Source organism: Oryzias latipes, chromosome 16 (genome assembly GCF_002234675.1).
Source record: "Oryzias latipes chromosome 16, ASM223467v1".
Lineage (NCBI taxonomy): Eukaryota > Metazoa > Chordata > Actinopteri > Beloniformes > Adrianichthyidae > Oryzias > Oryzias latipes.
The window spans coordinates 22,629,956-22,655,699 of NC_019874.2; the positions used below are offsets into that span (position 1 = coordinate 22,629,956).

The 25,744-nt window shown below is 41.5% G+C and overlaps 2 protein-coding genes across 5 annotated transcripts; one reads left to right on the forward strand and one right to left on the reverse strand.

Moving 5' to 3' along the window:
* Positions 1-1,337: 1,337 nt before the first annotated feature.
* Positions 1,338-3,696, forward strand: LOC101165342 (cbp/p300-interacting transactivator 3). The gene is made up of 2 exons (XM_023964246.1): positions 1,338-1,554; positions 2,265-3,696. Exon 2 carries the CDS (start codon positions 2,270-2,272, stop codon positions 3,026-3,028), a length of 759 nt encoding a protein of 252 aa, XP_023820014.1. The 5' UTR covers positions 1,338-1,554; positions 2,265-2,269; the 3' UTR covers positions 3,029-3,696.
* Positions 3,697-11,046: 7,350 nt separating this feature from the next.
* Positions 11,047-24,286, reverse strand: scmh1 (Scm polycomb group protein homolog 1). 4 transcript variants are annotated; one of them, XM_004078282.4, is made up of 16 exons: positions 23,497-24,286; positions 22,408-22,485; positions 22,178-22,255; positions 22,012-22,085; positions 21,693-21,927; positions 21,374-21,462; positions 20,980-21,223; positions 15,949-16,193; positions 14,717-14,902; positions 14,386-14,512; positions 14,080-14,280; positions 13,810-13,980; positions 13,323-13,439; positions 12,657-12,788; positions 11,901-12,034; positions 11,047-11,768 (listed from the first exon to the last, which is right to left on the reverse strand). In XM_004078282.4, the coding sequence occupies exons 2-16, from the start codon at positions 22,430-22,432 to the stop codon at positions 11,649-11,651; spliced, it is 2,178 nt and encodes a 725-aa protein (XP_004078330.1). In that variant the 5' UTR covers positions 22,433-22,485; positions 23,497-24,286; the 3' UTR covers positions 11,047-11,648. The 4 variants fall into 4 exon arrangements, with proteins under 4 accessions (XP_004078330.1, XP_011483918.1, XP_023820132.1 ...); XM_011485616.3 differs by having other exon boundaries at positions 20,980-21,226; XM_023964364.1 differs by lacking the exon at positions 23,497-24,286 and adding an exon at positions 23,355-23,377 and having other exon boundaries at positions 20,980-21,226.
* Positions 24,287-25,744: the final 1,458 nt, after the last annotated feature.

A 25,744-nucleotide genomic window follows, 5' to 3' on the forward strand; every position in this document is an offset into this window, starting at 1 on the left:
GTCTTTTGCTCCTGCAAACCCAGAAGAGCATAATGCATGCTTTACAGTGTGGTGCAGATTAGCTTTAAATACTTAAAGCCTATTGCACCTACACACACAGTCACATGAACTCTTGTGTGTTCTTTCTTGCTGACATGCAGCCCCACATGCACACACTAAAGTAAGGATGAAAATCAATAAAAGCCTAAAGAAGGTTTGCGACGACTTTCCCCTATAGCAGTGAGCACAGCCAGACATGAGAATAAATCTAAAAAAGAAAGAGTTTTAAAAGGACAGACTAACAGACATTTTACCTAATAAAAAAAAAACACAAGCTGGAATGGAAGCATAATTATATTCTATATTTTCAGCCATAATCATGGCTGATTGGGGTTTTATGCAAATATCTCTGTATTTTAAGCAGATGCTGGGATTTGATTGGTGAGCTCCAGATGCAAGGCACGCCATTAGGAAGATTGGCCCTGGGATGAAAATAAAGGCTGTTTTAATGCATTCTAAAGTGCTTCACTGTTATATTACCTCGAGCTTGTGCAGTCGTGCACTCTCTTGGTTCTACAAAAAGATTGCTGATCCCAGCACAAACTTCTGTTGATTCTGGGTTTTGTTTGCGCTGACTGACTAGCTCAGTTTTTTTTTTCTTTTTTCAAAAGTTTTCTCAACAGGGAGTGACTTTTAAACATTTGCTTTTGGACAATGTCTCACAATCACAACTGCCTGGTACTCTGACAATAGATCAGCTTGCTCCCCCAAAGTGGATGCATTCATTAATGGGTAAGAAGTCATTGTCCTGAAGTGGCCAATCTAGACAAGAGTGAACAGTGGGTGCACACAGATGTACACACACACACACACACACACACGCATGGAGATACATGCACGGTTCCACAAGTAAATAAGGTGAATAAGCACACATGCACAGCAGGAGCTGCACTTGCAGCTGGAGAGGCCACATTCCACTGCGTTGCTTACAAGGAATCACAGAGGACTGCAGACTGGTGGGCTGCATTTGCAGACAGGTATCACAGCGACTTTGCAAGTGCAAATTCCAAGGTAATAACCTTGTAATGCATGTGCAATGAGAACATGAGTGTATTCAGACAATCTGGCAAAATGTCTACTCCATGAGAAAAAAATGTATTAGTCATGCTGACATATTTGGATACGTTTCAAATGTTCTATTTTGAAACAAGTAATTAAAATTAACTTTGCGCTCCAACCCTCCAACGGCCCCTTTTCCTTTACGCCCATGCACAATTGTATTAAGTAGGGCCAATAGGAACAAAGGAGAGGCAGGGCCGAAGCTCCACCCCTCCCTGACTGCCTTCCTCAGAGCTTTTTAGATGTACATAATCCCTGAGTTGACCCAGAAAATAGGCAGTCGTTTCAAGATCTGACGCGGCGGTCGTAGTGCGCACCGTCCCCGCCTGAGCATGAAGCAGACCCCCGTGGAATATAAACCCTAATTCAGAGGAGCTTCACCCCTCCGTGGAGGACGTTTGTGTGGAGAAAGCGCGAGGTGAAGCAAAGTCGCGTAACTTTGTAAAAACGACACGGGTGAGTGATTTTGGTTGCCTTTTTTTTTGGAGACGTATTGCTCCGCGGTGGTCTCAGGGGCTCCTGCTGCTGCTCCATTGTTTGCGGAACCTTGCTTTAAAAAAATCCCACTCATCGTCCTGCGGGGACACCACCGAATCCAAACGATCCCGTTTATTTAATAAGTAAAATCGGGAGTGTGGATTCAATTGTTGGAATTCAGCTGCGGGGTTGATGTTGCATGATGTCAGTGTTCTTTGTTGCAGCGGAAAATGTTGGATATTTCTGCCTCAGCTGTCAGGGAACCGCCGCGGGTACATTTCCAGGATGCTGGCGGATGTTTAATTTTTATTTATTTATTTGGGAGGGGAGAGGGGGTGGTTGGTCATTTCTCGCCGTGCGTAAATTTACGCGTCAAAATGTACACAAACAATGCATGCATGGAACCTGTAATCTCACGCTGGGCGTTCATGCTCTGGCACAATGAGGGGAGGGTTCAGGAAGACTCAACACACTGGCGAGGGTTTCTAGTGTTCGCCAGGAGGTATCACAACCCTGCAGATGTTTGGTTCCAAAGACGATTTCAGCAGCACGAAGAGAGAAAACAACGTTTCAAACTTTCTATATTTTATTTTATTGAAGTTTACTAAAGAAGACAGCTCACCCTGGTAAATATGTTTTTTCTGCAGAAGTTGGACATTGACCTAATTGTGTTTCTTCTGGACACACAGGAGGCATGGCAGATCATCTGATGATGCCCATGAATCACAGCTCAGCAGGCGCCAGTCTCCACGGTTATAGGATGGGCATGAATGGCAGCCTGCAGGCAGGTCACCAGCAGCACGCCAACCAGCAGGGCATGCGGGCGATGCCCAATGGGCAGATGATGCACTATGGAGGCGCTCAGGCCAACATGGAGAATGCCATGAGGCAGCGGCAAGGAATGGTGGGCGGGCCCATGAATGGACAGCTGAACGGAGCTCAGATGGGACACCATCAGATGACCTCCAACAACATGATGTACAACGGGCAGCCTCAGCAACAGCACCACCCTCAACAGCAGCAGCATCACATTCATCCACAGCAGCACCAGCAGCAAGCCCAGCACCCCCAGCAGCAACAGCAGCAGCAGCAGCAGTTCATGAATGGGGGGCTAACATCTCAGCAACTCATGGCTAGCATGCAGTTGCAGAAACTCAACACGCAGTATCATGGACATCCACTGGCTCCTATGAGCGTGAACCACATGGGACAAACAACCCAGTATCGCATGAGCCAGGCTCAGCTAGCCAGCATGCAGCACATGGCCGGTCCAGCTCTGGCCTTGAACGGCATGGATGCAGACATGATTGACGAAGATGTCCTGACGTCACTGGTCATGGAGCTGGGCTTGGACAGGGTCCAGGAGCTGCCAGAACTCTTCCTGGGCCAGAACGAGTTTGACTTTATCTCAGACTTTGTCAGCAAACAGCAACCCAGCACAGTCAGTTGCTAAAAGGACTTTTATTTTGTAAAATGGGGGGACAAACCAAGAAGAAGAGGGTCACAAATCCAGGATGGAGGAAGAGATGATCTCTTTTTGGCTTTTACGTCGAGAGCAGGGACCTGTACAACGGAGTGAAAGTTGGAGAGCAGAGTGCACAGAGAAGAACTCCGGATCTCCAGAGTGAACGCACAAAATGCTCGAGTCTCCTGCGTCTTTTTGTGGCCAAGTTCCTTTTCTCATAGTTCCTGGAAACGAATGTAATAAAGAAATGCTGAAACTGTTAAAAGCTACGCTGAATAATTCTATGACACTATGTAGCCTCTAAGTCTGGACAGTTTTACAGTCAAAAGGTGTATTTATTTATTCCTATCCAAGAAAACTGATATAAGGAAGAGCCACCTCATGTGTTTTGGGATCTAAGTGGTTTTGTTATCTTTTCTGAGAGTAGCTTTGGGGAGAAATCGTATATATACAAGTTCTCTGCTAACAAGCCCCCCCCCCCCCCCAATTCTGTTTGGGTTAGTATTGAAATGAGCTCAAATAACAGTCCTATCTGAACTAGCCTTGTTTTCTTTTAGTTTTTATTTTTTATCACAAAGTCATCCAAACAAAAATGGTTCACTTTTTCCTAAAGTGTTGCCTTTTTTAGATGTGTTTCTTCTCAAAAAAAAAAAAAAGATCTACTGCTTTACTGTATGAAGTTGTATAACTCGGACATTTCCGCACTGTTGTGTTCTAATGGAGATGTAGAACTGCCTTAATCATGCAGATTTTTTATTTATTGGTTGTTTATGTTGTGCCATTTGTTTGTGGTCAAGATTGGAGGGGAGGAAGGGGGTCATTGTGAAGGGGTGGGGGGGGAGGATTGAGGATCAATAAAAAAGAAGAGCTTGGATAGAAGTGTGACCTGCTTTTCCATTCATTGCATAGCTTTTCCCTCAGGCGGCGAAGAGCCGGCTTGTGCCTAATCTGCAGGTGAAAGGAAACTTCGGTTCTCTTTGTAAGCGTGGAGTGATGTTTAACCAGCTGCAATATTTATGATTTTTTTTTTTTACCCTTTTTGAGATCTCATTCAGTTCTGCTGGCAGTCAACCTTTCCACTCTGAAAGCTTTGTGCCTCTGCTGAGAGAGGGATTGACATAAAGGTGTTAATTACCGTTCTCTGCTGGTTTGCAGAAACGGTGCATTACTCGTCAGCTTATATCAGATCTGACGCGTCAGGATGTGATATGCAAATTAGATTTACAGTTTGTCAAATATTAGCTGAGCAAATGACATTCGTTTGACATGAAAGGAGATAAGAAGGACTAATGTAATCCAAATATTTACAGCTTAGGCTAGGAAAAAAAACAACATTTTACCAATATTCGCTTTTGCAGCACTGTAAATGGTCTACAAAGTGTTACTGACTCATAATATCTGATCTAAAATAGTTTTACCAACAGAAAAAGGACCTCTCTATTAGAACTGCTTTTGTTTATGAAACGAGGATGAAGAGTTCCTCAGCGGTGGCTGAGTTTGTTAAATTGTTTTGTGCCTCCAGGCTGTGAAAATGCTTGATTGAGGTCATGTGGGGAATGTCATCTCCATATTGTCAACACGGGCATCTTTAGCAGCATCATGTGTAAAAAAGGGTGGAGGCAATGAGCGCAGTGTGGTAAAAATAGTGTTAGCTGATTGCTCACTTTTTCAGCCAGCCTGCCTCTTAAAGCAGCTCCCTTGGCTCCGTTGTCCACTTGTGCTGATGGCTGATGCGCTGAAGTGCAGTCGCATGATCATTGATGATCCAAACTGAAACACATTTGCTCAAACGTTTCCTATCGCATACCAAGCGCTAGTTTAAGGGGATGTATTTGTGTGTTTGCTTTTCTTGGCTTGACGCTGACAAGAGAATGGCTCATAAGTAGGCCAACGGCCTTGGCACCGTGCCTTGTGACGGTTGCAGGTCCTTTGCTCTGTGCCAATCTGGTGAGATGATCTTCTGGTGTGTGGCACGTTCAGCATTCTGGCGCACAATCAACTCTGTCTCCTCGTATATCTTGTAATTGTACGCTGCTCTGTGAGCTCCTTGTTTTACCCCAATTAAATGTCGAGGTTTTGCTTTGAGACTGTTACTCCATACACTAATGGTTAACTACGCCAAACAGCCTTGTTTGCTCTCCCAATCCCCTGTTATGACTGTACGAGTCCAGTCTAGACACACGCTAAGCAGGGTGGGACACTCAAGAGATGTTTACAGTTACTTGGTTTTTTTTTTCTTGCTTTCTCATTTTTTTTTGCCCACCCAAAGCAACCGCTCAGCACAACGCTTCCTGTGCCGGTTTCTCCGCACATGTCAGACACCAAAAGCCACATTCTCACAGAGGAAGCAAAGGAGAGTCAGTCGTAGAAAAACAATATGGATTTCTCAAGTCCGTTCTGAGAAATTCACTTGAGGGATTTTTTTTTTTCATTTACATCTTGGGGGTTTCTACACGGGCTTTCCCACAGCACTCATAGGATTCTGTTGAAGCTTTAAAAAACAAGACAAGTAGGGTGTACGAAGCAATCCACCATGCAGTCCTAGATCAACCGCTTTTTATTTTTATTTTTTTTTGCCTCAAGTACTATCTACTTTTCTCCTTCCAGGCTCTTGTCCAGCTGGTGCCAAGCCTGAGCTCGTGCTAATCTCTGGCCCAGGCTCTTTTGACGGATTGGTGGTCATTTGCTGTTGTCACGCATGAGCAGGCCTTCACATTCACATACACAGAGTTTGCTCACAGCACCATCAAAAGGGCTTGTAGGGGATGTCTCGATATCAGCGTAGAGAGGTTTATACTGTTTCAACTTTTTTGTTTCAGGTTTCTGTAGATGCATTAGAATCGTAAATGAGCAGCGAAAGGAAAGTCAAGAGTAGAGAGGCCGTAAAATCATTTCAAAACGGCATGACTAAACTAAGTAACTGTCATTTCACAACAGTAAACACAACAGTTTCTCAGACACAAGAAAACATAAGAAATTGGTGTATACATGCGTTTGATTTGAAAGAAACATGTCTCAGCTTGCTTCTTTACCAAGGTAGTCAGGATTCTTTTTTCTTTTTCTTGCATCCTTTGTGTTGGCCTCATCAGCGTGTGCGCGTGTCTTGTGCTAGCAGGGGGTAAACAAACAGCAGCCCCCACAGGGCACGGTTCGTACAATGAGCATGTTGCTCAAGCCGAACTTCCTGATTTAATAGACGAACAGTCGCTCTGTGTCCCCACGAGACATGGCTTCTCACTGGATGCTGCTCCTTTAGCTGCGCATTAAGACCTACACCACTTTAAAACTTCCCTCCAGCCGAGCTTCACAGCTTCACAGCTTTGCTGCTCCTCGGTGACATTTTGCGGGTTAATTTCAAAACAGAGGCTTTAAAAATGTGTGCTGCTGCTGCAGCCTCTAGAGGTAGACGGCGGCTGATTCTGGCATGTCGGGGCAGGTAACACAAGGTTGCCTAGTGACTAGCAATTCCTCCTTTGACCCCCCCCCCCCCCCCCCCCCCCCCCCCCCCCCCAAAAAAAAAAATCTGGATCTGAGTGGTTTGCCAGCTCTTTGAAGTCAAAGGGAGGGTGTGTAAATAATTTATTTTCCTGCACACAGCTGACACTTTTCAGTCGGGCTGCCTCAAACACATCAATGTGTCTCAATAGCATAAAAGGTGGTAAATATTTAAGGGTTGTGTGATTTTCTCCACAACACTTGCAGAAAGTTAACGCTGTTGCCAGCGCGCTGTAAAGCCTGTCTGCTTTGTTTTTTCTTTACTTACTTCTATGACTTGTATACTTCAAATTACAGTAAAAAAAAAAAAAAAGCTCATGTAAGTTGGGATTCAAGTGGGGTAAACTAAAGAAGTACAGACCATAGAGGTTATTTAAGAGCTGACAGAATAACTGCAGCTCTTCTGCTTGGAAAAAGATTGAAAAACATGCCTTTTAGCCGTCGTCTTACTTTTTGTTGCAAAGTTTTCTCTTCGTGGGTAGTAATGAAGTTCACATTGTTGTGTTGGTCTCCTGCAGCTTCTCACAATTGCATTTGACCTGTTAAACGCCAGCTGGGAAATGATTTGGTCTGGGCCCAGAGGAGTCACATTCACTGGATTTGAAGGGAGGAACGGCATTAGCACAGTTTATGCTCTGTACACAATGTCTTTGTGAACACGGCTTTAAGCTTGCATGTTAATCTTGTGGTGACAGCGGCGAGGACATGCTACCAAAGACTGAGCAGCAGGTCATGAGCAGGGGTGGAGTTCTGAGCAGTCTTCCTGATTGTCAGGAGTTATCCCTTAATTGTATTTTTAAAAACTGTTACAGCACGTTTTTGGATTCATTGGTATAAAATAATCAACTTGTCAGGTGACCAATAGCTTTCTTTCTAAATAATTTGACCTATGATAATCAACAAAATCTTCAGGTAGGGGGTTGGCATGGAATGTTGTTTGCAGATAATTTCTCAACCTTAAATTCCCACTCCGATCATCTTTAGATCTAATTTAAAAGCATCCCCAGTGGTCTTCTAATCATGATTATGCCGTTTATAGGCAACATTTAAAAAACCTGTGTCGGTTCATCAAAACGTCGCCTCTGAGTTGTAAGCGAGAGAGTTGGTGCGGAGTAAGCTTCGTTTCCCATCATCCCTTTGTTTACACTCTCTCCCACCAGCTTACAGCCCCTCACAACCCAAACCTAACATTCACGGTAAAACTAAAATGACGAGCAATATTGGAGCTATCCAAACGTACAGTTTTGAGCCAGATGGCAGCCAGGATGAGGAAAAAACAAAGGCGAAGATGGATCTATTTGTCTGCACAAGGATGCATCATGGAGAGTGGAGCAAGGAGCTTGTGGCCTGCCTATTGTAGTACCCATGTCACTACTACAGGGTTTTTAGAACAGCCTTTTTTTTTTAGTCTGCTCTGATTTGTAATGATTTGAATAAAGAAAAATCAGAAATGCAATTTTAAGCCTATTTTTATATATATATATGTATATATCCTCAATAGTCAGAAAAGTGATAAAAGAATGTGTTAAAAGACACCAACACAAAGGAACAAAGGAATCAGACTTCAGGTTGGAAAACAGGTATTCAGGCATCCATGTGAGCCACTTTCTTTTAGTGTCCTATTCCTACTCTAGTTATATAAAAGCCTTTGAAGACTGACCACTCACAACCAGAACAACCTCCTACTCTGGTACCTCACATCAAACCACTCAGTATCTGAATTGTAAATTAAAAAATGTGTTCGGCTTGATCACTGAAGGAACTGAAATTTGGTTCACGGCACTAAAATAATGCAGCATAAATGTGATGACTGATGCAAAACCAACTACAACAACAACATTTAAGGGGGTTTTACCCACATGAAGTCAAACGTACCTGCCTCAAGGCATGCTGGGAAATCTGAACACCTTGTATTTGCATGTGTTTCGTCAATGTGCCCAAAAAAATTAGCATCATGCCATGATTGCTCTGCAAAAAAAAACCTTTGTGAAAGTAAAGACCTGAGAATGTTGTTTTTTTCTCACTCAGATGACAGATCAGCAAGCCCACAAGACTTCCTTTCATGCATACTGAAACTATATTTCTCATGTGTAAGGTACCCGATGGAGAAATGAGGGCATTTACACAGCTTTAATGGTAAACATAAAGGGTAGGATTTTCCCAAATTTGAGCATGTCACCATGTACACCCTGCAAATCCAGCAGTTGGTTAAAATTGCAGTGTTAGAATCTGATAAGAAATCATCCTTCGCAAACACAAGATGCGGCACAAGGAGCTGGTATTTCTATAAATAGCATTGGATTTGCGCACAACACACAGCCCACTATTGCACATCAACAAGTACAGGAAAGCCATGAGCTCTGAGCCGGTCACATGTGCCCAGGCGTAGCAAACAGCACAGATTGTGCGCGTCATCTGCTCAACATGGACACTGAACTGCATTCATGTCACTTGCTGTAGTGGGTTTGGTCACTCTTCTCCACATTATGTGGTGTGCTTTCCTGTTTTGACTCAGAGGGTGTGGTTTAACTTTTCTCATTTGTGCTGAGTTGCTTTGCCTGACTCTTTACCCACATCCACAATAATGCAGTTGTGCAACGACAACAGCAACAATAGCAACAACATTTGCCAGAAATAAAAAGGAACAATAATATCACGTAGACATAAAAAAGGAATGCTCCCTTACACTTGAAATGTGACTTTTTATGAAACTGTTTAAAATGTATGATAAGCATGTGACAAGGATAAACATCTTGAATTTCAAGTCATTTCCTGTAAACACAAGAAACAAATAATCAATGGAATGCTTTAAAATTAAACATCAAATTAATTATAAATCACTACAATTTCTGCAGGACATTACAAATAGCTCCTGTTTTCTTTAGGTCCGTTTGAACACAAATCCATTATGAAGCACAGTGTTGGAAGTGTCATGGTGTGAGATTGCGATGTTAAAACATGAGCTGCTTGAACAGGAATGGATGCCGACGCCGTCGTAATAGTGTTTCAGTTTCACACACACAACAGAGTAACTGAATTTCAGGTGTGCTCTCACCAGGTTAAAGTACACAAGCGGCTCAGACATTGTGAACAGTACAAAATTCACTATAGCTTATAGTTTATATAGCATATGTAGTTTATAGAGTCTTACTTTTCACTGTTTTGTTTTACCTGCAGTATCATTTACACCTGTGCGGTCTTGATCTTTGTAAATGCTGACATGCCACGGCTTTTGGCTTGCTGACGTGTGGTTGGCTGCTAGTATGTGTCGTCTGGGTGTGGTTTTGTCTTTGAGCAGGTGAGGTGTCAAATGTGTGTTTTGTGTACGTCTACATGAACAAACCTGTTTCTGAATCCATTTTGGTGGAAGGTCGTAATCTTGTTTTCATTCTATTGAGCACGTGCTGCCGTGCACGGTCTATGAACAGCTTGAAACACGTGAAGTTTGACCAAACGATTAAATAAGATGTGTGTGTTGTTGTTTTTTTTGTTTTGCTAGAGCAAACAGGCTGCTTAAAACACACAAATTCACACTTCCCCATTGGCTCAATACGTGGCGTTTATTTTTGGCAGTTGGTGGGGTTTTGTTTGTGCAAAGTCCAGTCTCTGTCATGTTGAAATGCATTTCTCAGTAGAATCCCTTTGGATCACGTGTCATGCATAGAGAAAACATGACTTAGACTATAAATGCATAAAAATAAAATAAAAGCTCCATTCGGAATCCACTATAAGACGAGGCATTTTATGTATGAAAGAACATAAAGTAAAAATAATTGAAAGTTCTAAGAGAAAAGTTTTGCACAAAAAAAAGAGTAACTTCTGAAGAAACCTTTAAGTCACTGTGTTGCCCATTATTCAAGGACTTGAGAACTGTTCCATAACTGAATGCTACACATTTTAGAACCATTTAGATGAATAATGTCTTCTAGCTTGGTAAATAGGTGACATTTCAGTTGGTTTAGAAATCAGCTCTTTCCCAACTATTCAGACAACTCATATGAGGAACCATGTTGCTGACGAAGAGATGAGTCGTGTGTTCAGCTAAACCTTCAGGATCTTTAAATATATTTAGAGGAAGAAGTATTTTCAAAATGTAGGGCCTCCAGTGCCTCTAACACCCTCAAACAAACAAAAAAAAAGAGGAAAAACGTACAGATTTTACACATGTAGAGAGTTAATGAAGCAATGATTCCACTGATTATGGAAACTACCACAAACTGAATGTAGTGTGCATAAATATATATATTTATATAAACCATATGTCATGCTGAAACCAACAGATGGAAAGAAGGGCGTCCATGACATCACGTGTCAGAAACGAGGCACTGAAAGCAAAACAGCTCGATGCTGCACCCTGGTGGCGACTCTAAAAACTAACAAACTAGATACAACTTTTACATTTTCAGGTTCATAAACTGCACAGCGCTAAATCTTTACATGAAAAAACTATAACTTTCATTAGTGACTAACTTATAAACTGTTGGCTGTGTGAAATAAAAACAAAAAAGATGAATGTTTGAAATATTATATATTTATTAAGAGTTAGGGACAAAAAGGCTGTCCTCAATGAGTCTAATAATATAGTATCAAATATAAAAAGTACAAATACAAACATAAATGTACAAAAACATTAACATTAAAAAAAGAGCAACACCTGGCAGTATTTTCAAAATAAAATATGTTTTTCTTCAATGAAACAGTGCTGTCACAAGAGTTGATCTGGTTGTTTCAAAATAGAGCCTTAAAGTCAGACTAATCAGAACTCCCAATTACTGGGATGAATGTAGTGTCTTCTTTTCTCCATCCCAACACAAAACATCGAAAAATACGAGTCAATATTTTTAAAAAGGTACAAAACACAAAATGCATTTATTAAATGTAACGGCATAAAATGCTGTAACACGTATTATTAGTTGAATTGGCCACACGAGTCTTCAAAATAAACCTAAAATTAAAAAAAGGATAAGGGGTACTTACTACATATCCCATGCTGCCTTGCAGCTGAATTGTGCTACACACAAAAAAGCCCATTCTTCATTCCATGAGAATAGAAAACGGACCCAAAAACACTGAGTGCAGAAGAAAGCCTCTTTGTTAGAAGATGACCAGCGGATCAAGCTTTTTTGAGCTTGTCGATGTGGAAGATGAGTTTGAGCGCAGGGCCAAGCTTCAAACCCATGTATTTCATGATCATGTCGCTGCGCAGCAACAGGAGGGCTTTGCCATCGATCTCCTGTAACACAGGAACATTGTTTTTTTTTACTTTCAGCAGAAATGTCCGACTAACAAATTATGACCAAAAAATGAAAGTCGAGAACGATCAACCAATTTTATTATGGTAACAGTTGTTATGGTTGATACATACGTGTTTTCTGAAGAGGTCAGCATGTGGAGCCAGCACCGGGTCAATGTCTCTAATATACTGCATGACTTCTTCTACAGTCCACAGGTTTGCATCCTGGTTGCTGGGCTTGGGGCTTTCCCTAAAACTACCGGATCCTGGTCCAACAAATCAAACCAAACAAAAGAAGAATTTGTCAGAAACTTACATTATAAACGCAATACAAAAACATATTCACGCGAGGGAAAAACATTTCCTCAGTTTTAAAGATTTTAATATTTGTAAGGGTAAATGATCAAACTACTTAAAACACTTTAGTTTCCAGCCAAAAGTTTGGAGCTGCTGTATTATAAATAAATAAAAACATGAATACAACTGTTTTAGTGGCTATTTAAGGGCTGAAATTAAGAATCTTTGCTGGTTTTTAACATCGTTACATCAAAAATAGTCACCTAATTTATTGTTCTGTTCCAATGTTAATGACAAAAACTAACAAACATTTTGTATCATTGATCTACGGATGAACAGAAATCAGAAGAACAGGATTTTCACCATGATGGAGAGAGAAAACAGCAGGAGAAAAGGTTTTTTCAACAGAAAACAACTTAATTAACATTACATAGAGAAGGTAAAACCTGAAGTAATGCAGATGGGACACGAACCATTAAGCTATAAATTTCCCCTCACTAGACTGATGAGTCACACTAGCAGCAGCTGAGCAGAAGCCCACATCAAACTCTGCTCCTGGACTAAAGTGTACATGAAACCGGCGATTTCTACCTGTAGAGTTGCTATGATGCAGCACCTTTGAGGACAATCTGAGGACAGGGGACAGCGTCGGAGAATTTGGAAAAAGGGGACTCTTCTTTAAGTGCTCTGCAGCCGTTTGCTTGTTCACAGAGAAAGACTCGCCTGTAAACAAAGCAGCAAAACACAAATCAGGATAAAAATAAGATCCACTAATAATAGGAAGTGGCTCTAACCACTTCACAGACATGGTCATGGTAGATCACAGTGAATGCTAATCTTCACCAAGGCACTTGTGAGCAGAACCTCACCCTTTTAATACAATAAACCTATAAAAACTGCACCAATTCAATCGAAGGACATTGAATGCATAATTAACCTCCTCTTCTAAAAATTCACACACCTTATTAAAGAGAGCTTGCATTTATTCCATTATTAAAAGATTAACAATGAACGTCTTAAGGGTTTTCATTAAAGTGGTGCTGCATCGAAAATAGAACGCTCTTTTTTAATCATTCTACAATTCTTACACTAATTATGTAGAAACCCATCTGAGGGGGAAAAGTTGGAGAACATTAGCAGCTGGGTCAAGATGTTTCATTTGAAATGCAGAGAGGTGCACCTTTCCTTTAACAGAAAAGTAAAGCTTTACACGAGAGTGGGAAAAGTGAGCGTTCCAGAGTCTCTAGGATATCATACCATCAGTGGAGAGTCTGGGGAGTTTAGCTATTTTCTGAGATAGAGGGCTGTTGAAATCCTGAAGGAAGTGCTTGGTGCTTCGTTCTGCCGTCAGACGGTCTCCAAAACTCTTACGCTCTTTAAAAAGAAAACAAAACAAAAAAAAGAGTCAACACAGCAAGAAGTGTATGTATATATGATGCAACGCATGAGTGGAACCACAAACTTTAAAGTGGAACAGATGGTTTTCTCATTTAATAAAACCTAAAAAGCTTTTTTTAGTTTGTCAGCTCTTCCCTAAACGAAGCCCATGAGAAAATTAACCAGGCTAAAACTGAGAGGGAAAGTGATGCAAAGTCTAAAACCACCACTTTAAGATGAAGACAATGCAATGGTGTACTCTGTTCGAGCGCCTCCCCTGCACAACAACTGAAACAAATCGCTATGGCGCTTAAAGGCTTGGCTGGCTGTAAACACAGATGTGAGCGTCTGCAACAGCTGCTCTGACCTGCGCTGTACGAGTGGCTGTTGTAGTGCAGACTTCCTCTGGCTACAGGCTGGCTCCCAAAGAGGGCATCACAGTGAAGGTTGTGGCAGAGTTTTTCCAGGAAGCGGAGGACGTAGGTGACACTGCTGACCGTCGGCAGGGTCAGGGTGTGCTGCCGCTGGTCAAAGAAGGCTGGACAAGGTACACGATCAACGGAAAAGGAGGCTGAACCGCGTCGCCTGGGCAACGCCACGTGCCGTGCCACACCAACAGCACAATCATCCGCATTACCTGATACGACTTCACCTCCCTGTCCAGACTTCAGGCAGGAAAAGACTGTCGCTTGATTGTGGGCGGAGTCTACACAAGCCTGAACGCACTGCTGGAGCACCGATGAGGCTCGGCCTGGACCAAAGTGGTCGGGAAGCTGCAGGATGCGCCTCTGGTCCAGATGGGGCCCCACCTTGCCGTACTTGTTGAGGTACACACACACTTTAAGAGAAAACACAAAAACTATCAGTACTAATATAAGACAACGTCCAGTGAATCAGCTTTGGACGATTAGTATTCCCGTCCACGTCTGTGGATGGCGTTTACCTGTGGGAGCCTGCAGAGCAGAGTTGGGGATTGTGGCGTTGTCCAGGGGCACAGTGCTGGTGTCCGGCTCTGGAGTGCTGCTGGTGGGGGAGGTTGGGGCTGGATTAGGCACCAGTTTGGGTTTTCTCTGCACAAGTATATACACACAAAGACCTTAAAGCTCCTTCCGTCATAACGTATCACCCAGGTGTTATATTAAAAGATAACAAATAGTCTCAAATAATCTGGAAATCCCATGATTTTCCATTAGGAGTACAGTAAGACAGTAAACAAAGACAGGTTTTTATAATACTAGCAAGAGTGTTTGTGTATTCTTTTTTGAGACAGCTACCTTGCTGCCAGGCTTGGGCCCTCTTTTCTTTGGGATCTTGATGGGTTCACTCTGGGCCTGCTGCAGGGCTATCCTCTGTACCCAGTTAGCCGGCAGTCTTCCTCTGGTTCGTCCGAGTCCGGTCACCGGCCGGCCCGGACCAGCCGTGGCCTGTTCCAACCAGCTGGCTCTTTTAGCCCAACCCATCTGCAAACACAAGACAGCAGTGATCTCCTTGAAAGGGAACTCAGCTACTAAAGTCCTGAAGTACAACAGAAATTCCAGTTATTGTCTTTCCCAATACTGAATATTGGATCAGTGCTTTTATTCTTCCTAAACTTGATTCCAACAATGAGATTTAAGCTTGGTGTCCAAAATCTACGACTATCCGGGTTTTTACTGAGGCTCACAGGAGAAACAAATATCTCTTGGTCATCTTTTGATCTATTATAAAAGTGTTTCCAGCTTTCTTTTGATTTTGATTATGCCGTTTTAGCCCAAATTTAAAAATTTTTTTTTGTTGTTCTCTAGGACATAGTTTCTGCAGAGCGGCAGTAGTTCATTAGAAATTCGTTGCTGAGTTGTGGGGGGGACTGTTCCTGTCATCCATCTGTTTAGTCTCTCCCACTAGCTTACAGCCCCTCACAGCCCCAACCTAACACTACTGGTGCAACAAAAGTAAGCAATATTGGAGCCGGATTCCAGCTCAGACATGGAAAATACAGACGTACATGGATCTGTTTGTCTGACAGTAGATGAATCAGAATGGAGCGGAGCAGGGACTCACAAACACAACCTTTTTCAGACGCCATTTTTTTTGTCTGCCCATGATTCACAACGATTTAAATAAAGACATACTCAGAATGCAATTTCAAATTTATTTTTACAAAAAAACAGTTTTTATTGGCGCTTGTTGTTGTTCCAGCTTAAATAGCTTAAATTGCGCTTAAATAGAAATGCTCAACAACAACAAAAAATCAAAACCATTTTTAAGCTCAACATTTGTCATCTTTATACTTACCTTTTGAACTGAAACTTTACAAAATTACAATAAAATACATCATGATGTATTTTCTTGATCTACGGTTATTCTTAATGTTGATTTCTTTTGTGAGTGCCACCCCAAGAAAAAATCCTAAGTACTGATTTCAATGTTTGCTCTTGAGCTCTTGATCGACCAAAGATAAAAAGCTTTTTGTGAGTGATAAAATGAAATGTCTTTCCAGACCAGAAAACTCGATCCTTATGCCTACCTTGCTGCCCGGCTTCGGCCCCCGCTTCTTGGAGATCTTAACAGGCTCCAGACTTTTGCCAGGCTGGATGCTCAGCGCTTCCAGGTCAGATGCCTTCTGACCCCAGGGCGCCGTCACCTTGGTTTTCCTGCGACCCGGCTTACGTCCTCTCTGACCTGGAGGTCTGCCCACCGGGAGGGTGGGATTCATGGCTGCGTTCTCCACACCTCCGTCTGTTGGTGTCTCGGGGCTCCTAGGCAGCACCACTGAAAATGGCCAGGAACGCCAGTCAAGGTTTGATGCGTGTCATTAATTTAAAAACACAAACAAATTGAACAATCTTAAAGTTGTCGTTCTGACACGGGACCCTGACTCTTCTACTGCAGTTCACACACATATTCAATGAAACTTTAGCTCTTTAAGTAACCAAAAGAATAACTCACAATATCTGCAAGTCAGTGTGTTTAGACTAGATGTGAAAGTCTAAACATTCAGGAAGTTTTATTAGTTGAACCTTAAAAAAAAAAAAAGTTTTTAACGGCATTTCTCAGAGAATTTGATTGCCGTACATATCTAAAGTACAGACTCCAAAAGTGTGTGAATATTTTTCTGCATCATACGTTTTTCTTACAGTTTCTCTTTCAAAGTGAAAGCATGAAGAAATCCATGGATGATAAACTTCCGTTTTGGTTTTTAAAATCGGTAGAATTACTTTTCCTGACATAAGGAAATAAATAAATGGAGTGCAAACTTTACAATGATGGTAACTTGGTTTTATGATAAATAATAAAACTATTTATGTGATCAGGATTCCTTTTAGAATACAGATTTACAACACAAAAGTTAACATTTTTACTTTTTGCACAACAAAATTTGGGAAACATTCGTATCTCAAAATAGGCATGGATTAAAATCCAAAAATTAAGAACAAACAAAGAAAATGCAAGAGTATTGCGAAATTTGCATCACATTAATTAGTTCTGAAACAAGTAAACAGACATTGAATCTAATATCACTGTCAAAAAAACAACAACACAATTATACATTTTCCTTTTTCAATTGGCCAAAACGCAAAGAAATACCGTATTTTCCGGACTATAAGTCGCACCAGCCCAAAAATGCATTATAAAGTAGAAAAAAAACACAGATAAGTCGCACTGGACTATAAGTCGCATTTTGACTTTCACAACCTTATATGACACAATCATAACAGACTGTTTATCTAATAATTTCACAGTAATTCTTTGTCATACTTATTTATTTATTCTTTTCATGAAGCATCATTGGCCAACTAATACTCTGTTTTCATCCTGTATTTGTAGAAACAGTTTTCACTTTTATTGCATTTCTGAATCTATGAAATCATTGGAAAATAGAATATTATGTTGTTAGCCTTCAAGATCTTACTGTATAAAAAAGTTTGCTGATTCTCTGAGTCACTTAACATACTCTTAACACTTAACATACCTCATACATCAAATTTAGCCAGGAACATCATCTCTGTTCCTCATAAATGAACATAAAAGGAGGGTTAACAATGTATTTATTTCAATTTATTTCTAATATAAGTCGCTGCGGAGTATAAGTCGCACCCCTTGCCAAACTATGAAAAAAAGGGCGACTTATAGTCCGGAAAATACAGTACAAAGCCTCAGCACGAACTATTAGGTTTGAGGTAGAAACATGTGATCATCCAAAAACACTTATAATTTGTTTTTTCCCTCTAAACCAACAGTATATAGAGGATCCTAACAGGGAAACATGGGGATTCACTTTAAATCTCAAAAATAATCAACCAAAGTAAAACACTTCCTTTAAAATGTGTTTTTTTAAAGCTAATTTGAGATTATTTTTTTTTATGTGAATGATTGTAAATTATTCTCCGCACTGTTTTTCTCTCAAATGTGTGCAGTTAGAACCTGATGGCTGAAACCACACAGCACAGCAGGTTGTTAATGGCTTCAGCAGATTGTGTTTGCCTTTCCATTAATGGAAGCGCGGCAGTTCAGGCTCATTCAGCTGTTAGTGGATACATGGAAAGTTGGGTTTGAGGAGAAGGCAGAGATGAGCCTAAACTGGCGTTGCAGGCTTAAATAAAGCCAAACGAAACAATCCAACCGAACAGTGACAGACATAAAACAACAGACACAAACTTTAAGGCATGAAACAGAACTTTTGATTACGCCTGTTGTTGAAATTCCACAGATGCAGTGCAGAAAGCATCACAAAATGTTGGTGTTTAATTGCACCTGCAAGCCTACAGAATAAACTGTGCTGCTATTTGCCCCAGAACAGGCCAAAGACAGATTTACTAGAAGTGCAGTTGCATTCATTAGAACAGGTCCTGGCCTGTGGGGTTGTATTTATTAAACACTTTCACACTGGCACACCAATCAATGCAAAGCTTAGACTGCGGGCGGCTGCTGCTTTTCACCGGGGGACTTTAAAAAAAAAAAAAAAAAAAGATACCCGATTGATTCTGAATGTAGCGGACAAAACCGTGATAACATGTTTAAAGGTGTGCAGAGCTGGAGGTTACAATCAATGGCGGGGCTTGTAAATACAGCAGAGCATATAACATAACAAGCGTCCTCCTGTTTTCCGTCTCCTTCATTGAGTGCACGGAGTTCATGGAGTTCACAAAGCTGCCAGCTTCCTATTACACCACCGCCACTTCTGTGGAGCTTTTCATGTCTCCTCAGCCACCGGCGCCTTTTCAAATATCATTCATTTTACTCACCCTGCGCCTCGAATGAAAATCAGAAGTCTGCTCCACTGTCCTCAGATTCACCCTCTCTGTCTTCCTCTCCCACTCCTCCTCTTCTCCTGTTCTCCCCCCTTTCCCTCCTCCCACAGCTTAACAACAATGTCAATAATCCACCTTTCAGGACAGCCGCCTGTCTTTTTCTGCGCTTCCCTCCGTCTGTCCGCGCTGCGTGACTCTTTCCAGGGTGTTTAATCAGACTCAGGGAGACGGGATGCCAAAAGGAGGCCTGTGGAGGGGCACCCAGGCTTGCTTTAACCACGTCATGACCCACTCTGCCAACTGGGCGAGCGCCAGAGCTTCATAAAACACTCGCAGGATCCAAAGACAAGACCTGCCTCCCTACTTTCCTCCTTCCTTTCACTCCTTTGGATTTTACAAATGAGGATGATGGACCTCAGTAAAAGATAATCCCCGTTTCCACTTCTTGCTTGAATGTTTTCTCTCTTTCTGCTTCAAACTAAAAACGTGAAATAGCCCAACTTACGCATTTTAAGATAAACCAAGAAAAAATTACTGCAGTGTTTATTTTCAGATGTAATGTAAACACAGAGCTGCAGACGAAAAGCAGAAAGAAATCTGCAAAATATTAAACTTTAACCAAAATGCTCAAGGAAAATAATAAAAGCACTTCTAAATAAGAATGTTGTAAGTCTGTAAGAACAATTATTAATTGAAATGATCCAAGAGGCGTGAATGTAAAACCCATCACTTGCAGACGTGATGAGGATTTTCCAAGTAGGACATAAGGAGTGGAGAAATGGCAGCTTATGGCTGCACAGCAGCTGATCTGTTTGTAGCTGATAGAAAGTGAGCCAACAGGTTTCATCCAAGAGAGACGTTAAAGAGCGCTCCAGCAGAATGGCGAGGTTGGAACCCAAGTTAAGGATTTGTTTAAATGTCAAAGTCGTGCTTGTGTAGGATAAACATCCCCGAGTGGTACGTGAAGATTGTTTTCAATTGTTGTATTGAAGTCAATAGTTGAATAGACACAGCTGCATGAGTAAAACCCAAAAAAAAGCATCCAAAAGCAACTTAAATCCTTACAGGTAGCTAAAACTCCAGCTTACAGTATTTGTTATGTGAAAGAAGATGAGTAGGAGCTGAACTTTGTGCAGATAAATGAGATTTAGCTCCACCTGACCAATGAGCACAATGGGAATCCTCTCACACAGTTCTATTTCTCACTAATAAGCTACGGTTTCTCATAAATACATTTAGACTACGTCCAAATAGTTTGGGATTATCCAGTGTCCTAGATTTTAATGCAATTCAGACACATGCTCACTGTTTTAGTTCCCCCCCCCCCAAATATACCGTCACCCATTTGCTGGTGTAAAAACCTAATATGAACATTTTACAAAGACTATTGAATTTGTAAAATGTGAATCTAGTGCTGTGATGATGAAAACCTGGATGATTTATTAAAAAAATACATTTACATACATTTTTTTTCCCAATGGCATCTCGTTCAAACGCAGTGCATTGTGGTCTATATTTGTCAATCTAGTAAACATCTTTGGGAAAATTCCAAGGGACTGGATTTTAGAATAGTAGATTCGGACGCCCTTTATAATGTTCAAAATAGTGAGTGGTGAGGGAATTCAGACACAGCCTTAAACGTCCATCCAACTAAGAATAAGCAGTTGTTTAAGACAAGGAAAATAAAAATCAACAAATCAGACATATCAAAACTGAAGAGTAAGATTTCCTACAGCTTACATTAAATATAATATTTAGGAAAAATCACAATAAAACGTCTTGAAGCAGATTTACACTAATGTAATGCTAAGGTTTTACTACCTATTAGGATTTACAGTCATTAACTGCATTTAAGAACACTAAAGTGCAGAATTCTTCTAAAATTAGGATTAATTTTAATTAATTAATTGTAATTTTATTTTGGATTACGTTAAAATCCTTCATCCAGAGGTTTTACATTTGTATTTAATTTAGTCAAAGACATTTCTTTAGAGCCACAGAATCTTACGAACCTGTTTTTTTTCCTAAAAAATTACGTTATCAAGCTAATAAAAAGAATACAAAATCTTTATAATAAAGAAATACATGTCACATAAGGATGTAAATAAGGCCTGAGTGACTCCTTTGGTTGAGGTCACCTAAGATAAATGTCTGACTGCACAGACGAGCTATAAAGCTAAAAGGTTTCTTCCCAGCTATAAGGAGTAACTGTCTGACTACATCTATAAAATCTAAGGAAAAACGAAACCCTAAAGGTTTATCTGATGTGCTGCACCACAGATGGACGTATCTCTTAGGATGCCTACCTTTGGTGCCGGGGGGCTGAAGGTTGTCTCCAGTGAGGGTACACCAGCCAACCGGGAAGATGTCTCTGGAGTCGTAGCGACAGTAGTAATCAAAGGCTCCACGCCATCCATCAAAGGTGACCAGCACCTCGACACCGCGCAAAGCGCCCACTGTGGCCGGGCAGATGTAGTGTGGATTTTTGCGGTCCACGGCCTCCAGCTTCATGCCCACTTTGAAGGAGTTCTGTTCTGGAGCTGGAGGCTGCTGCTGGGGAGTTTCAGAAAATCAACGATACAAGCATGCGTCATGCAGTAGCTAACACACTTTTGGATCTCTGTTGTGCAACACAGACCACAATATATTATTTATATATATATATAACATTTTTGGAGGACCCAAGTTTTGTAAAGGTACCTTATGGAAAATGCGAGGGGGAGCCATTTCAGCGCCATTTAGAGTCTTCAGCAGAAACATGGGCCAAGAGGATGCATTCAGACGAAAACCTGTAAAGGAATACATTTTAGGATGGGTTCAATCATGATGACGAGCTTGCTGATAGCAATGAAAAAGTGGGTGAAGTAAAAAGGCTTTTTGCCTTCAATGGATGCAGTAAGTGTGCGTGCAGTGACCTCTAGAGGACTACAATTGTTACTAACAAGAGCAGAAAATGAACTCTGTTTTATCAGTGATGAGGGGAAAGCTCTTGTTTGAGTGAACCCAAATACCCTCTTACCCAGTGGTGGCTGCAGCATGCCTCCGCTCTTTTCACAGCTGCCTATTGGCTGGATCTCCGAGGAATCCACCAGGCGCCAGAAGTCATTCTTGTTGTCAGAGCCATCCAAGCGCAGCCGCAGGCGCGAACCCGTCAGCCCCACCACAGTGGCGATGCAGGTGGATGTGGTGTTGCGCGGGTCCTGGGCCTCCAGCTTCATCCCGGCCTTGAACTCGTTAGCCGGGGGTGTGAGGCTCTGGTTGGTGGCGACAGACATGCGACAGCAGTTTAGCAAAAGCGGGGGGAAAAACTGAGCTTTAACCAAGAAACGCCTGCTTACCTGTCTGAAACACGATGGGGGGGCTGGAATAGCTCCTGTCTCTTTCAGGTATTTCTCCCAACAAAAATGCTCCGCTGAAAACAGAGTTAAACATATTTTTTTGATCCGTTCGTTTTCTTTTTACGTTAAATGTAATCTAAACAAGTGCCCGCTTATGGCCGCTCACCCTGGTACTGTGAGGGCACTCGGGAGGGTCGCCCACTCCGCGCATGCTTGATCTTTTGGGTATCTTTCCACTCGGTGGCTGAACAGGCAAAGACAGACACGATAAGCCACAAATACTTTCTTATTTATCGACTCCATCAGTGCTCAAAGGGAGACGTCAGAGGTCGGCTGGAAAGTCTTCTTTGCTCAGAAGGAACCAGGAAAAGGAAGCAGCTAACATGAGAGTCTGACCTTTCTGTGGCACAGGTTTCTTCATGCTCCAACCAAACTGACCGACAAAACGCCAGCGGCCTCCGATCTTAAGAAAAACTAAAACACAAAATGCTTCGTGACTAATTGGACAGAGCAAACATCTGTATGACAACAGGACAGACGTAAACAACCCAAATGTCACCTGGAAGTTACAAACTTGTAGTTTTAAAAACATATGGCTTTTTTTTTTTATCTTTCAGATGATATTCTACTTTTTTAACTTTAAAGAAATCAAGAAAAATTTGAACCAATATGTGTTTCTTAGTGCACAAATATTCTTAAACACAAACAAAAAAAAAACTTGTGAAACTATCTGCAATCTATTATACAGACAATAGAAACTTTTACAGACTGACTGAAAAAAGGGCAAAGCAGGAGTAAATGCAAATGCTAAGAACTGTCACAACAAAAAGGAAATATTTGTGTTTAAAAAGAGCAAATCTAACAAGTTTTAATAACTATTTTAAAGGACAAAGTGATTCTTCTGAACTTACGTACGATATGAAAAAGAAGAATCGTTTTAAGTGCAGATTTAGTAAACATTGAAATAAAGATACCCACACAGACAATCAAATAGGTTGATAGTTACATTTATTTTCTGTGTATAATTGCACATGAAACTGATGTAAAATGCTCATCTTTCCTGTCATATTTCTAGAGCTTGTTTTGACACCAACCTCTGACCCAAACATGTCACTGGATCAGACTGATGTGCCTAATGAGTCTAATTCAACTCTGACCTTTAAAACTCAGTTTTTACTGCTGGAAAATGTTCAAACAATCCAACACTTATAATAATAATAATTAGCGAACAGCGCTGACAAGAAAGAAAATAACTTAGAAAAAGGGGTGAAAATGAAAAACACAGACACTTGGTGGATCATCTGCAAAATATTTCAGTAAATTTATAATTAAAAAAAGGTTACCTTAATTGCCTAAAAATAACGAGGTCTGTTGCGTGATTTGTTTTCTTGAAAACACGAGGCGGAGATGAATTGAGATATAAAAAATGGCTCATTAATAACTAAGAGATGAGGAAGATGATGATAATAATAATAAAAGGCTTACCTTAAAACTTCATAACCGTTTTCCACCATTCTTTCTTTTGGGATGAACACAGAAGTGCGCCTTTTTCCACCGTCAAGGGGGGACGGCGTCCAAATTAAAGCGACCCGCTCCTCGTTTTCCTAACTAAGCAGCACGGATTGTAACGAATAGATTACTACTACTACTAGCACGAGAGCGCCCGGGCAGGTACCCCGTCCTCCCCCTGCTACACTCGCCTTTCAAATAAGACAAATAAAAACGTCCACTCTTTGCGACATTTACATAAAACGCAGTTATTGAAAACCGTCATGCAAGGTTCAAGTTCCTGGATGTTTTGGAGCCCCATTCATAACACACAAAGCAACTCAAGCGCACGCGACCCCTCCTCCGCCCTCGACGGATTATATTTACATGAAATATTAATTTAAGTGAAGGCTGTGGGATAACAGTAACATTATTATTATTTTTCTTTAAGGGGGACCTTCAAATATGAAATATAAAAAGGCACTGAGGAAACGCGGCATGCACGCCTTTTACGTTCAACATGCACACAAACATACGCAAATGCGCCCTGTATGCTAGTTTAGCATGCTAGGTCGCATGCTAGCTCGTTGACCTGATTACAAACATTAGCATTAGGAAACCCTGAGCGAAACAGCATGGAGAGTTTAGCGGCAGGCCAGGCTTACATTGCAGCCAGACACCTGTCATGCCTTTCTTGGTCTAATCGATTATGTTTACCTTGCTTTGTAACGTGTTTATTTGTGTCTTATGTTTACGCGCTCGTCCGCCATTTATTTTTTTCATCCGATTAGAAGGGGGGGGGGGGGGATTTCTGGTCAGTCTCTCAGTCGGGCGAGACTAGTATTGGAGAGGTGGGGAACGACACCCCCTAGCGACATTAAACAGTATTACAAGCACATTCTTAAAAAAAAAACTCAACTCGAAGACAAAAGTACACAATCCCACCCACCAGATTAAGAAAATTACACGAGTTTAATCTAACCGTGTAACAAAATATTAAATGTAAAAATTTTAAATATACTGGAGATTTGGGGAAAACTGAGTTTTGCCCACAACTTTTTATTTGTTTTAATTTTTTTTTTTTTAAAGAAATGCAACACAGTAAAACCTGCCTCAAAACCTCATCCATCATGCTGGTCTAAAAAGATATCATTGGACTGTCTGAACAATTACACACCTGGTGCACTGTTCCAGGGCTCACAAGGTTTTTTTAAAAAAAAAAAACTGTTCATCACCTGCTCTGGACCATTTTTTGTTTGCTGCAGAGCAAACCAGACTACCTTTAATACAATTACCACAGCTCACCACACTGTGATGCATTATCTGGAGCATTGTGGGAGCTTTGGGAGGTTGGTTTTTCTAGATGTCATCTCAGCCTGCAATCACATCTTTCCTGTAATTTTGGTGCAGAAACGTCTGCATCTGGGCTTCTCCTTGTTCATCTGCTAGTGGATTAAGGACTCTCTGACTGATCAGGCATGACCTGTCAAACTTGACCTCCACTTCTCGTCTATCCTCAGATCCACAGCTGGTTCGCTTTATAAATCACAGGGGTGTCCAACTCCAGGCTTCAAGGGGCCAGCCCCCTTCTACTTTTCCAGAAATCTTACCTCGTGTGCTGCTGTTTACCTGGATCATTTGGGTTTAGCCAATAAGAAGCTTCAATGGCAGGTTTGGTTGTAAAACTTGTAGGAGACCGGCCTTGAGGCCTGGAATTGGATACCCCTGGTATTTAATCTTTTCCTCTTCACCCTTTACAGAGATCAACATCCTCCAACCCATCTCAACTACTTTTGTCGTTAAGTTTTGAATGACACCACCGTGGTCAGGCTTTTCCAAGACGATGTCTCCAACTCCAGGGATGAAGGTTTGCAGATTGTTGGTGTGCCACTGAAATGACAACATATGAAGGATCATTCTGTACTTCAAGAGGGGAGGCATGGACCCAGCCTCTCTCTGCATCAACAGAGACTGCATGAAAAGATCGTGCAGCTCTCAGACAACCTTTTCTTAACTGCTTATACCACGGCTGCAGAAAAAAATAGGCCAAGCAACAACTCCACTTCATGAGGGTGTTGGGAAGGAAGAACCAGAGCTGTTGGTGACAAATCTATAGAGCCACTATAGGGAACATCCCTATGTACAGCTACACAGCGTGATATGCAGGCGGGGACTTCAGCAGCAGACAGGAGAGATATGCAGAGAGTGATCAACATGGCCTAGAAAATCACAGGGTGCTCCGCTC